Here is a 13,957-nt window from a genome sequence, read left to right as displayed (position 1 = left end):
TGAGGTGTGGTAGTGGCACAGATGAAGTGTTGACACAATGGATTGCGTCCTACTCCTGTGCTGTCGCTGCTTGGCCGTGAAGTGTGCTCAACAGATGTTCTGAGGCTTCAAATGTTCCAGATACAAGTGCACACCACTCTGCAATCTGCCCTCCTTTTGCTTTGGTTTCATCATCAGACTTAAACAGAAATATCTCAAGGATCCAACTGAGGAACCCTGAGTGGAGATGCTCAAAGATCTGCCTCCAGGGGGACATGGCAGGTGAAGTGGCTCCTTACTTAAACTCATTACAAGCTAATTACTGGAGCAGCATTCTGTAAGAGAACCAGGCTTCGGGCATGAAATGCAGCTTCGCACCTCAGCCTCCAGGGAGCCACCATGTTGTTTATGTGAGACAGACATATGCCAGCCTGCCAGTGTCAATTATTAAACATTTTTCCATCATTATGATGTTAAATTAAGCAGAGAAATCCATCTAATTAACTGGTGAAACCTCTTGACAGTCATTTATTTTGTCATTAGCATAATGCAGTTGCCCCGTGCTCCTGTTTACAGTCGCACACATCACAAGATAAAGAAACAATGTGAGTGACAATAAAAACAGGAGGAGAATGGAGGCGTATCAAAATGACTATTCAGAGATGAATTGGTCATTATGAGGCAAATCGGCAGATGTTCAGACAATCTATCTCGAGGAACTTTGACCTTTGACCTCGACATCTGCTGTCATCGTAGATGGCGTTGAAGATTGTTTTTTCTTCTTTTCCAATTATGCTCGAATTAGTTTGATTAAGCTCCTTTAAAATTCACCGACTGTTCAAACGCCTTGTGAATAAATTAGAATTTCCCTTTCCCGTGGTTTATATAACAGCACAAGACTGACACAACAATCTCCTTGCTCGCAGCGCTCCCATCCCCCCTCCTCCCCAAAACACTGATGCATAACCCAATACCACAGAGTGGGTCAGTCCTTTGTCCTATAGTTATGGATTATTTCAACGTGGAGGGGGTTGTCTATGTCACTCTCATTGATGAAGTGAACACAGCAGGGGTTCCCGGGGGAGAGAGACAATAACAGTGTATGTGGGGTTGGACGGTCGGGGGGTGGGGGTGGGGGAGATTAAAAAGTCCAGACATTCTCAGTAAACACACATTTGTTTGTTTTTAGATTTATTTCCCTGCGGATGAGAAATAGGAATGGGGGCGGTGTGTGTTTGGCTGCGTCGAGGCGGCGATACAGACCTCCTTAGCAACTCCAATCCCCTACTGCAACCATAATGTACACATGCTGATCCATCAGAGCAGTTGTAATCAAAGGGATTTGGGCTTTTGATCGTCTCAGGCTGGATGACTCACTTTTAAAAGAGACGGAAGCATATGTATATTTTCTGGGTTTTCTCCTTTAATGTGTCATCTGTCTGTAGTTTGAGTTTGAGTCTAGTTTTCATCTTTCCTTTTTTCGCCGCCACCCTGAAGTCTACACAAGTCATTAAACTAGGATGAATAAAATCTAATTTACTTGGCTTCATGATGCTCCTTTATTTTTGGATTATGACATCAGCCTGTCACGAGAGACAATCCAAACATCACAGACAATACTCTGAGTTGAACCCCGGCCAAAAAAAGCAACGGCAGCCCAGACAGAAACAGAAAGAGAGAGAGAGAGAGAGAGAGAGAGATATGGTGGAAGAAAGAAAAAAAAGAAAGCGTGTGAGGGAGAGCATTTTCATTTCTCTCCCACGGAATCAGAGCAGAGAAAACCATAATCTACAATCCATCTCTGACACAGATGTGATCATCTGTCTTCGGCCCTAAATGAAACAAAGACATCGTCACGGAGACAACCTTAGGAAATTAGAAAGCCTTCACACTAAAGGGGAAAAATACACGTCAATAGGCCTCGACCTGCAGGGGAGTGGAGCAGTAATGGTGCTGCCGAAGTCAATGTTAGTTTCCTCCAAATCCCCTCTTGAGGAGCACAATAGTCAACTTATACCTGCTGGTGGAGGCCCCGGGGATTAAAGAGGACAGACGGCACAATGTCATACTGATAGCTCCGAGTTATCCGCTCAATAAAACTTCAAAGAACATTCCAGGATTTTTCCAAAGCACCATTGGGTGCTGATACGGTGGCCTGTCAGGGGCACGGCAGCGGAGCCCTGGCATAACAGGCAGCACTTTGTGTTTTTTTTTCATCCCATCAAAGCTAACGTCAGGCCCTTGGATGTGCGGCGTGGCAGCGAGGCAGGCGTCGTCAGGGGGCGGTCACTGCATTAGGGCCGTGTTTGACAATGCACAAGTGCGAATGGTAGATACGCCAGGCAGCCGATGACATGTCGAAATGCTTCATTTGAGGGGGTTGTTATCGCGCCGCGAAAGGTCCTGTCCGTAGCGATTCATTGTAGAGAGATTTTCATTTGATCTGGAAATAGGATTTAGGTCTTCGATAAGTTCAGGTGGGGAGAGATGTCTGGCTGCGTGCGGCGTTCACACCAGGGACGTATTTGATGTTCCCCGAGAAAATGTGGGAACTTCCCAGAGGTAAGGATTCCTACATGAAAGGAAACACTGAAGGAAGAGAATTCAAGACAACTTCCCGCCCCCCTGATGCTTTTCATGTGACACGGGGGCCGCAAGATGGTTTCACCTCAAACAGCAGAGAGCCGGGGGGGCGGGAGGCGACGTAAACAAAAAACAGAAACAACATCGAGGGAAGAAACATTTCAGATCACAGCACAAGGGGAGTAAAAAGGAAAAAACCCACAGAAACAAAAACATAAAAGTTAAATCAGACATCATGGTGGGTGGCACGCAGACTGATCGATGGAGGAAAACAAGAGAGACACACAATTGATCAATTACACTCACTCAGAGGGCAAAAGTAGTTTGACTCCGCACATAACAAACACAAGTTAGGCCTTTCTAGTAATGGCTGTTATTTATCTGTCAGGCCTGATCATAAATTTATTTAATTATATAAAGATGGAACGACATGGCAGCTCACCAAAAAGTGAAGCCAAATCATCTCGACCGCCCCCTGGTGGCTGGCTGTAGTATGGGTCACACTGATGTATGTTAAAGAACTAATTTTTCCTGGAAGTTTAGTTTGAATCAGTTATTCAGAATTGATAACCGTAACTGACTTGTGAAAAGATGGCAACGTCTGTATTCGGCATATTTTGGCTTCATTTTTATACAACAGAAGGAAGTGGAGATGCATCGCCCATCTTTATACAGTCTATGACAGCGTCCTCTCATAACTACAATATATATTTGTTGCTAGTCGCGATGCTAATGAGGGTAAAAAGCCAATAAAGTGTCCTAGTGGAACTGAGTCTGACCTTACTTACTGACGATCCAGGAGGAAAGCTGGATAAGCTGCCTGGACGGAGCGGCGACTTCCCTGAGCTCTAAAGTAAATTCTGCACGGTTTGCCTGCCCTCAGCCTCTTACATAACAAGTGCTGTGGCTGAGCGCAGCGGCCGGGAGCTCAGGTGGATGTTTGCAGAGCAACATGGTCTAGAAACTGCTTTGCCACCAGTGAGCGGAGTCATTAATCTCTCATCTCTCCGCGTGCAGCACTGTGGCCGTACCGCACGACCTCTGCGGGTCGAATGCATTCAGGTGGATGACAAAGGGGAAACCACGTGGACAGTATGGACGGACACAAAACACCGCACAGCTGACAATGCAAAGCTGAATTCCTGAGGAATTCAAGGTGATGGCTGTGTGCACACAGAGACGGTACAAACACTTACAACAGACACACACAACGCAGACACACCGTGGACAGTTTAACACACAGAGGCCGTACAGGAGAGTGTTGTCGCTACTGCACCTGTGAGTCAGAGATTTCAGAGGGTTTTTCAGTCAGGCTGCTGCTCTCTGCAGGGATCAGGTCGTTGTACTTTGTGCTGACGTCTTCGTCCGAGTAGTGAAGACTGCCTGGACTGGGCCTGGGAGGAGACCTGGGGAAAGGACAGAGGAGGTGAGAATAATTCTGTTGGTTGTTGTTGTTCTTCACCAAAGACGTTCGCACACCCGTCTAATGTTTTGGCATTTCATGGAAGCCATAGAAGATGAGGTAATTTAAAGGAAAATTACAGTTTATTAGAACTTATTTTCATAGTTTTTGACATAATTCCTATTGGTGATAATAACAGGGAGCTGGTCAGGCGTGTGTCATGGCAGCACCCGAGTATTTAAGCTTAAAAATATCATGGATATCCTGTGACACCAAAACACATCATTCCAATCTTCAAATGATTCTTTTATATCACTATGATAAACAAAGTGCATACTGTGCAGACACATAAGTAAAACTACTGTAGTGCAAACCTCCAACATCCCAGTCAGACTATGCACATCCAAGTCTTCAACCAAATCTGTAAAATTATGAAGACTCTGGCACAAAGCTTGTGGAGCGATCATAGAATTTAAGGCAGCTCCCACAAACATGTCGTTGCTGTGGACGAACGCTATCAGACGTTGTTCCTGCCACATCAGACTGAGCTGTATTGATGTTGTCTTTCTCCTGAATCTCAGTAATTACCTCGCTGAGTACAATTCTATCACAACAAACAGGATCGATGGCCAAAATTACCTCAATTGTCATGATTCTCTTTTTAAAAACCCCTCGGGCCGTCTTTCATCGAATTCAGATACTACAATGAAGCAGATTGTGATTAAAATAAACAGGTAACTATGCAACAACTCTGCTTCTGTAACGCGCGGGAGACTGAACAGCGAGCGCTTCCTCTCAGGTTCACATGTATCACTGTCTGTGCGTGTGGGAGTGCAGCTTGATGAGAATCATGGGACACTCATGAGATGGCTGCCTGCTCTCAGTCTCCGCTGGAACGAATAATTCCCCCGATTCACTCCTCACTGTGGGCTGTGGAATGTCAAACCACTGGGCCCTTGTGACTAAATTATAAATTGAACTGTTGCAGTGCTCAAGGGATCATTACACAAATGTGCAGCCTGCAGGCTTTTCCCCCCCGGCAAATGTTATCCGAGCCAACGTGAGCGATGGCGAGGATTTAAACTGTCAGTGGCGTGCTGCGATGACCAAATGTGTCATCCAGGTGTAGGTTTGAAGAGTGCAAGCGGTGGGACTGAGCGGGAGGGAGGATGTTGGGCAGCAGCGGGCGGTGAGGATGGGGTCGAGGAGAGGTGTTGAGTGGAAGTGAAAGCTGAGAGGAAGAAGGAATGAGGAAAAAACGAGGGCAGACTATAATAGGAATTACCAGGGAAAAAAACAATTCCTAAAATGGCGCGTTCTGGTGCGGGGTTTTCTCTGAGTAAATACGAGAGTGGGAAAAAAACAAAAAATCTCTCGCAGCCTAAGCTCCTTCGTACTTTCCAGTGTCCCCGCTCCTGCTAAACAAACACCCATCTGTTTCTGCTGATTGGTGCTGGTTTGGCCGAGGCTACTGGGACATGCTGACTCCTGTTGACTTTCCAGGCCGCGGTGTCGGGCCGACAGCCCGTGCCAGCGCAGCGGCTGCTGCAGAGCACACACAGCCGCTGTGCACATCGAAACCACATTTGCATAAGTATTTTTTCCGAATAAACATATTGTGAAAGCATTTCAGAAATGTTGCGGGTAAATCCGAGCAATGTTCACGAGGGGCGATGCTTTGGTGGACAAAATGGAAAACTCCGCAGGGAAATCACAAACCAAGCTGTAATTCAATTACCCCCGATGAGTTATATTAAACCAGATTAGAGTTAATTAATTTGAGTGGTACGTGCACAACAGAGAGACACTTAAATGCAAGCGACACATGTTCCTACTACAGCTCATTTGAGTGATATCTCTCGAGTGTGTGCGAGCTCTGTGCAATGATCCGAGTTTTGTTGTCAAGTTTCAAGTCTTTTCTGGTAAAGAATGGACGACTGAAGAAGACTTAAAATTCCTCTGTGCAGAAATTCCCAGGAGTTCTTTCCACCGCAGCCTTTAAATGACATGAATTCGTCAGCGGTTCTCCTGGCGAGTCCCCCTCATGACACTGGCAAACAAAGAGCACACGAGAGGAGACGGCGCTGTGAATTGTTATAAACTGAATTGTTCAGAAACATGGAGGAAGCTCGGCCCACTTTCAGACGTTCTCCTTGACCCTCGTGCGCCGTCAAAATATCGAGTGAGGTGTAAATTATTTATCAGCTCTCGCACTCGCATCGAGAAGAGTCCTCTTAATCCTCTCGCAGCAAAACTCAGTCAGCAGCATGTCGGGTAAGAAATGAGAGCCACGGGGTGAAATCAAATCTGCCCCCGTTCTTTACTCATTATCAAGCTCTCCTCTCGCTGCCGTTTGCCTGTAGGGACTCATTAACATGTCTGAAGTGTTCAAGAGCTTTGTCACTCAAGAGTGTTTAAAACCATGTTAATCTACGCCGAGTTACTTCACCGAGACCCTTTTAAAATGCAAATTGGTGTGTCAAAGTAGGTTTTGAAAACATCTGAAAGAGAAAGATACAAAGCCACACAGGAGCGATGCTGTTAATCCTGCCCTCTGTATCATACCAGCGTTTTAAACATTGATCTCCAGCAGGAGCCTCAGGCCCCAAACACATTTGCACTCATGTGATTGATTCCAAGAAGAAGTGTATGTGTTCTCAGAGGCCAAGTTCAGGCCTGGTTTTAGAATCTATCCCGAGGACAGTTCTAAATTCGTAATTAGAATGCATCCAGCATGCATCTCCAGTAACTGCTCGGGATCGGATCTCACTTCCTCGCTCGATATGCAAATATACGAGAGAATTCCCCAGGATCCTGTAAAGTTTTTACTCATTTGGATTAAAAAGTTAATCAACATATGGCAGTTTATATTGTGTATGGATAATTTAATGTCTGGGGGCTGAGAAGTGTAAAAAAAAAACTGTAGCAGGTCCTTCAGTGTGGCCCAGGACACAGTTACGTTCACACAAATGGGACCACATGCGTCCCAGACCACCTCCCAATGTGGTCTGAGTGACGTGAGTGATGTAGGTGGGTGTGCAGTACTTCTGGTTTTGAAAACCAAGATGGCGCTGGACAAAATGCCAAACACGAGGCTTCAAAACATGAACTGCCACGTGTGCTAGTATCAGGATCTGTTCATCAGAGGCGTATGTGAAGCGTTACCATTGCACTTCTTTGGGCCATTTGCTTTACTGGGCTACAAAAGGCATATTGACAGTTTAAATAGTCACTGATTAAGTTGTCACTCACAGAAAGTGAACTGCACCGACGACCCTGCGATGTCGATCGGATTCCCTCCCGTGCACGTCGGCCCTCGTGTTAAACTCTGAGCAAACGATCTCCACATGGAGAAAATCTCCATCCAAAATCAACCCGTAAACTGCATTAGCTGTCTGACACAGCTCTGAATTACAATGACTACAGTGGGATTAAGAGTGTGTTTGATTTCTGATCCCGGTACCAGGCAGAGGACTCCATCCTGTCTTTGGTGTTCTGAGACCGGAGATCAAGATGCGGCATTAATCTATAATCGGCGGCTCAGGTGTTGGGATCTGAGCTCCGGCACTGCGGGCTGAGTTGAAAGAGCGGATTCCGAAAGTACATCTGTACATTCTTTCACTCCCACCACCTTCTCCCCTCCCCCTTCAAGCTGGAGACATAATGGGAAGCTGCCCTGGAAGCTCCTCAAAGACCCCGGACCTGCTTTGATCTGTCCTCAAGGTCACACTCACATGCACGAATGCAGACACACAAACAAACGGATCATATCCTCGCACACAAACCCCGAATGAACTCAGTAGAGCACACACCTCAACAACAGTCCCCTTATGAAACCACGATTAAAATCAAGATTTAGTCCCGTAAACATCCCTGACTTGTTTCATCAAGATCCAGGAATTCTTCCCTGAGAAATAAACAAACAAAAAAACGCCCTATCTCCTAATGCTAAAGACAGCGATGAAAGATTCCTGGATCCGCAGCAAAATTCAAAGGCTTCTTCCTTAACCCACATCTCATCTTTCCACCAAGTTTCATGGTGATCCGTCAAGCAGTTTTTGCGCAATCCTGCAAACAGACAAGCAAACACAAGAAAACACAACCTCCTCGGTGGAGGTAACACTGTTCTTTTCATAATACGGACATGCAGACTTGTGCACGTACACCCACACAGAGAGGAGGATCATTCCTTTCAGGGAAACATCAGAGTGCACCTGTCACACATCCAACCGCAGAACGATATGATATCCATATGAAATATAGTCGCTGCTGACAAACCTTTCAACTGTCTTCAACAACATGACCGCAGCTGTCCCCGAATCCACATCTCAGCCATAAAAACAGCTTCTAAAAAAGCAAAGCGTCGAGTCTGATCCAAAATTGGATGTGTCCCTGCAGCGCCCCGAGCACAGGTGTCGGTAAACCAGGCCGCGGTCTCAGCGTGTCCTACGGCTACGGATTCACTGAAATGCAGACGCTCATTAAAAGAAAATCTGCCGTGAGTCTGTTTATAAGCTGCTTTTTTTAAATAGCAGGAAGAGTGGACTCGATTCCTTTTTGTCTGCAGGAGGAGGATGTTTTCTTTCTTTTTCTAGATAGCTGAAAATATTTTCAGGCAAGAGGAAGAGTTTCCATGGATAATTCAACTCTTTCACCACATGGTTATTTAATTTAGACTTGTAAAATCAAGCCTCTACTTTAAAAGCCGTCTGCACTTTCTGTGCAGTCAGTGGGCGGACCGCTGACCTGGTGTAGACGCCGTTCTTCCGGCAGAAGGAGTTTTTCACGGAGAGCCGCCGGTTGTTGAGCTCCAGAGCCGGGAACCGTCCCTCGTCCAGGCTGACCATGTCTCCGTGGGTCAGGGCGTTGCAGTTGGAGTTGTTTCCTGGACAAACGTAGAGAGACACTGTGTGACCACAGGTCGGACGGACACAGTGCGGTTAGTGCGTGGATGAATGGAAGTGATCGGTGACACAGCCAGTGAGCGAGTTAGTCAACAAAAAGGGATGGAAAATAGACAAATGAATAAATTGTAATGTTTTCCTTTAAATAATAATAATTATTAGACTTTTAAAAAGGTCAAACAAGTCCAGATTATCCTGCAAGAACTTTATGGTTTAAAGCAATTGTTCATTATTTTGGGAAATATGCTTCTTTTCTCAGAAAATATGTAGCTTAGCTTAGCATAACCACTGGAAACAGGGGGTCCAGCTAGCCTGGGGTGTTAATTATTGAGTCTTAAGCTGGTTTTAAGTCGTGAACTCCATTCATAATCTTCGTCAGCATCTTAGCACCTCTTCTTCCTCATGAGATATCGTATTCTTTTGTTATGAGTCATCAAAACGCCCACTTGCTCGCTGTGCTTTTTCCAGACATTTTCCTTCTGTTTTCTCACATGAGCTCACTGGGACATTTTACTTTACTGGAAAATGACAGGAGCACCTGATATTCTCACACACGCCCCCCCCCCCCCCCCTCCTTCCCAGTCTTTGTTAGCAGAGTAAACCAGGTGCTGCCTGTAGCTTTATTTCAACACGCAGATGAGAGAATGGCATCGACTTGGCAAGAAAGCAAATAATCTCATTTCTCAAAACGTTGAACTGCTGCGTTTAAGTCTGACTCAAGTCTCCAGCCTTACAGCTTTGTTTAGATTATTGGTAAAAATGACTTCAATGTATGCAAACTCATAGAAAAGCATGTACAAAATGATAAACAAGTATAAACACTGTCTGTGGATCACACATGTAAATGGTGCAGAGCTTTCCACGCAGCAGGTTAATGTTTGGAGGGAACAGTGCGTGCCATGTTACAGGTTAGAAAATCCTTCAGTGATCCTGAGAGTTTCTGGGGTCCAGGACCTCCGTGGTTGCTGCAGGGCTACTTGAGGTCAATGGGTGGTTATGCAAATACCCAGAAAAGTAAAAACCACTGGGTAGGTCCAGTGGCCCGGGCCAGATTCCTGGAGGGGGATATGGAGGCTTTGAGAGCGTCTTTGTGTTGGAGTGAGAAGGAACCTCTTGTTTTTTCTGTCAGTCAGAAAGATGCCTGGCAGCTGAACAGCTATTACAGAAGTGCTGAGCAAAGGGAAATACCCACTGATGTCAGAGCTGCACTGAATGGACAAGTATGCCCCCTGCTCCCGCTTCCCTACGTCGCTCCCGCTCTGACTCGTTCTTCTCCTGCCACTCGGCCAATAATTAGTTTTATTCAGAATCAGAATATACCCCTTCTCAAAAAACAGCTCAAGTTCACTTCTCCTGTATTTAATAACTGCAAATAACCAAAGTGTAATTTAAAAGTGTTTCTGTTTTCTAAGAAAAAGTAAACTTTTCAGATTCTTGGCCCCGTCTGGCATCAGTTTAAAAGTAAGGCAGAATCCTTCTGTGATTGTTAATCGCTCCATTTAATCGTGAAATTGTGTGCACTCACCGGATTCAGACTTTTTGGCGTACTTCTTGCTCTGGCCCCTGATAATGAGGATGAAGACCAGCAGCAGGATGAAGATGAGCCCCACCAGCGCCACCACCACCAGGAACCACCACTCCTCGTAGAACGGCGCCACTTTCTGGGCTGGGTAAAACAAACAAGGGGAGGTTTTTCAATTTGCTGTTTTATTGAAAACATCTGCTTGTGTTTCTGTGATGTCTGAATCGACAGAATATTCACAAAAGCTCACCGGATATGGAAGGAGAGGGCAGACTTGGAGATCCATAGCCATAGTCGTTCACTCCGATTACCCGGAAGTCATAACTGACCCCTTGCTTTAGGATGTCCATGTTGAACGTATGCAACGTCGCCTCCTTGGGGATGTCCTTGATTAAGATATCCCACAATCCCTCATCTGTGAATCGTAATTCAGGGTCAGAGGAGACTACGGAAGTCACAAAAACATTTAAACAATGCCATTATATCTTTATTAACAGGTTGTTTGTTTGATGCAAGGCTCCGGTCTGCTTGGCAGCTCCCAGGGGTAATTCATAATTCCCACAAATATAACACAATCCATCAATTTCACTGCTCCCGTAAAATTTACAGCCACCAAATCTACATCATAAATAGTGGCGTGGCCATATTTCAAACTAAGCAATGTTAGATGGCTTCCTGCTCGCTTTGGAAATCCTGTCTGAGACCATTTATTACACATCGCTGCTTGTAAACATCAATGCGAGTTTGACTCTTTTAATGGGGCGCGCAAACATAAACAAGCGGCAGAGTTCATCAGTCATGTTGTTGAACTCTGGCAAAAGTTAGAAAAGCTGATGTAATTTGATCCGAGGACAAAAACAAGTCATCAATTTATACGAGACTGCAGAGAGTTACGACGCTTGGCATATGCATCGGAGGAGATGAGGGGGAATGGGTGTGTGGGGCTGGTTTAACCATATTCACTGTCACCTGGACTTATTCAATATCACCAAACAATCCTGACTAACGCTCCTTAAATATAGAATTAAGTACCCCCCTTTCAAAAGTCCTGGAACACATCCTCCCCTGTGAGCCGCCTACCCATCCATCTCCCTCTTAACCCTGCCCAAGGGTGTCAATCACAACTGAAACCGGATGCCAATTTGCTCAACTGCAACACCTCGATCGATAACCCGTTAAAAAACCAGGGACGTAGACACCGAGGCAGCAGATGTTGACACCGAAGCATCGAAAGGCTTATTGATGCTCGTGGTTATTCGGAAACGGAAAGGAGCCTTCTGTCACTGCTCTTTGTTCGCTTCCTCGGTATATGTGCAGAAACTGGGCATTACCATAGGAAGTCATGGGGGGGGGGGGGCAGGTTAGCCAATAGTTCAAGCGAGACGATTATAAGACACGAGGAAGAAATTTCAACAAACATTCATGTATTTAATGGCTTCACAGACCACAACGCGTTAAGGAAATGGCAATTATGCTTTTCTTTCACGAGGTACGTGATCACAAACTTCTCCACGTAACTCTAGACTCTATGCTGCCCTCTAGTGGTTGTATTGCTTACAAACCTTTCCAACCATGCCAACAACCATGACGGTAGCATTGTTTGAATCGGATGTATCTACAAATGTATGCTTGTGACAATAAACTCTTGAATCGTGATGGCCTGATGTCCTTACGCAGACGAGGCACATACCTGAAGGTCTGGCCTCGATGACGTAGCGTGAGATGGGAGTACGTCCCGGGTCCCCGCTGGTCCAGTGGATGGTCAGGGCTGAACCATAGCGTGTGATGAAGGGCTCTCCAGGCGGACCAGGGGCTCCTGAGGGAAGAATAATCAAGAGTTTGAGTAAAGCATTTAAAACCAGTAATTACAAATATTTCAAGTTTCTAGTGCCGCTACCTTCTCCGGGGCCTGTGGTGATGTTGGCCTCCACCTCTGGCCCGTAGATGAAGGTCTTGGCCCGGATGCGGAAGTTGTACGTGATGCCATCGGCCAGGTCCCTGAGCTTCAACCAGAGGGGCCCGCTCCCCTTCACATCCACCGTCACTGTCTTACTGACGCCTGGGGGGGAGGGGGAGTGAAGACAGTCGGCACAGGCCACTGAAGACTCTAGACAAACACAGCACATTTAGAGCAGGTCTTACACGGGCCGGGGCAATGTGGGAACACACTCGAGACACACACAGACACACACAGACACACAGTAATGGAATTAGTAGAGGGAAACATGTTTGCATTTTGTAGACACGTATTATTTTTGATGCTAGTAGAAGACGTGTAAGTTTGCGATGACATATGAGCCGTTTAGGTCAAGGTGATAAATGCACACCACAAGATTTTAAATTGAGCTAAACAAGTCAAATCCTGCACTAACATTAATTTATAATCTTTATAGATCTTGTAGTGTGCATGTAGCTTTTTTTTTTAATAGAAGCAAGCAGCCACTTTAAGCAGAGTTGTTATGGTTGAGAGGGAGCTTACCATCTACAGGTGTGCAGGGTTCGTAGATCAGGCGGTAGCCCTCGATGATGCCGTTAGGGAAGGTCGGATCGCCCCAGGAGACGTTGACCGAGGTGGTGGTCAGCTCACTGAAGTGAATGAAGCTGGGAGCACTGGGAGCTGGAAGACACAGAGGTCAAAGGTCAATAAAGTAGGTTAAGGGAAGTTGGAGGTTTTCCAGGATCTTCATTGGAGGCCATCGGAGAGCCTGTAGAGAGCCTGGAATAAAGATTAGCCACGATTCAAGGATTTGACAAAGAGTTCGGATCACAGGCGCATATTTGTGAGTTAGCGTCCTACTACAATAGACAGACATTCGGGATCCGAGCTGAGAAAATCAGTCCAAACATCTGTACCACACATCTGTGCTGCTGCTCTTATTTCCTATTTTTACAGCAGATGTTTATTTTTGTGTTTAGCAAACTTGAAAGGAGTTTTACTTTCCCCTCAGCAGAGTCTGTATCGGCACTTTGAAACGGCTCCTGCTGTCACTTTGCTGGCGCGGCAGCGTTCTAACTCAGGGATATTGGCTGAGATCGGTTGAGAGCAGTGAGTGTCCTTGTTCACCGATTGAACCGCCTTGATTAGGTCAACGCCACAATTTTTCTACACTGCATATACAGGTTAAAAGGCTAAACGGCACATAAAAATACTATCTGACCCAGGTCATTCTAATTCACAATCACAATGGCCATTCTCAGCCTCCGGGGCCCATTACACTTGACTGAGCTTGTGACACCGCTGTGCTCAGAACACTGTTTGCCCTGTTGTGTTTAAACTTGTCGAGCAGGAGTTGAGACGCTCGCAAAAGACAATGTCTCTTTGTTTCCTCAAAAGATGGGATAGCTGTTCCCCCCCCCCTTCCTGGTTGTCATCTGCCTCCTCCTCTCACGACCCTGACCCTCGAGGGGAAACCGAGACTCTGCAAACACCTTCCTTGTCTTGCTTTCTACTCGTCTGAGATGAAGAGCAAACTTGCACCAGAAAGAAGGAAAGAGAGAAAGAAAGAAAGAAAGAAAGAAAGAAAGAAAGAAAGAAAGATCAATGCATAAGGGAAACGTTGGATTGGT

At 45.9% G+C, this 13,957-nt stretch overlaps 1 protein-coding gene across 6 annotated transcripts in view; it reads right to left on the bottom strand.

The window, feature by feature from the left end:
- The window catches only part of sdk2b (sidekick cell adhesion molecule 2b), a 239,733-nt gene that overhangs the window by 4,200 nt on the left and 221,576 nt on the right, over positions 1-13,957 (bottom strand). For 2 of the 6 annotated variants that reach the window (XM_034570880.1, XM_034570883.1), the window contains exons 38-44: positions 12,870-13,007; positions 12,288-12,497; positions 12,081-12,206; positions 10,641-10,805; positions 10,394-10,534; positions 8,711-8,870; positions 3,839-3,968 (exon numbers count right to left, since the gene is read on the bottom strand). In XM_034570880.1, coding sequence (XP_034426771.1) covers positions 3,839-3,968; positions 8,711-8,870; positions 10,394-10,534; positions 10,641-10,805; positions 12,081-12,206; positions 12,288-12,497; positions 12,870-13,007 — 1,070 coding nt within the window. The remainder of the gene's footprint in view (positions 1-3,838; positions 3,969-8,710; positions 8,871-10,393; positions 10,535-10,640; positions 10,806-12,080; positions 12,207-12,287; positions 12,498-12,869; positions 13,008-13,957) is intronic. The other 4 variants (XM_034570881.1, XM_034570884.1, XM_034570882.1 and 1 more) reach the window with 3 other exon arrangements.

The sequence above is a fragment of the Hippoglossus hippoglossus genome, chromosome 19 (genome assembly GCF_009819705.1).
Source record: "Hippoglossus hippoglossus isolate fHipHip1 chromosome 19, fHipHip1.pri, whole genome shotgun sequence".
Taxonomy (NCBI): Eukaryota; Metazoa; Chordata; class Actinopteri; order Pleuronectiformes; family Pleuronectidae; genus Hippoglossus; species Hippoglossus hippoglossus.
The sequence above is the reverse complement of the archived record's forward strand: the minus strand, read 5'-3'. Positions and strand labels throughout refer to the sequence as shown.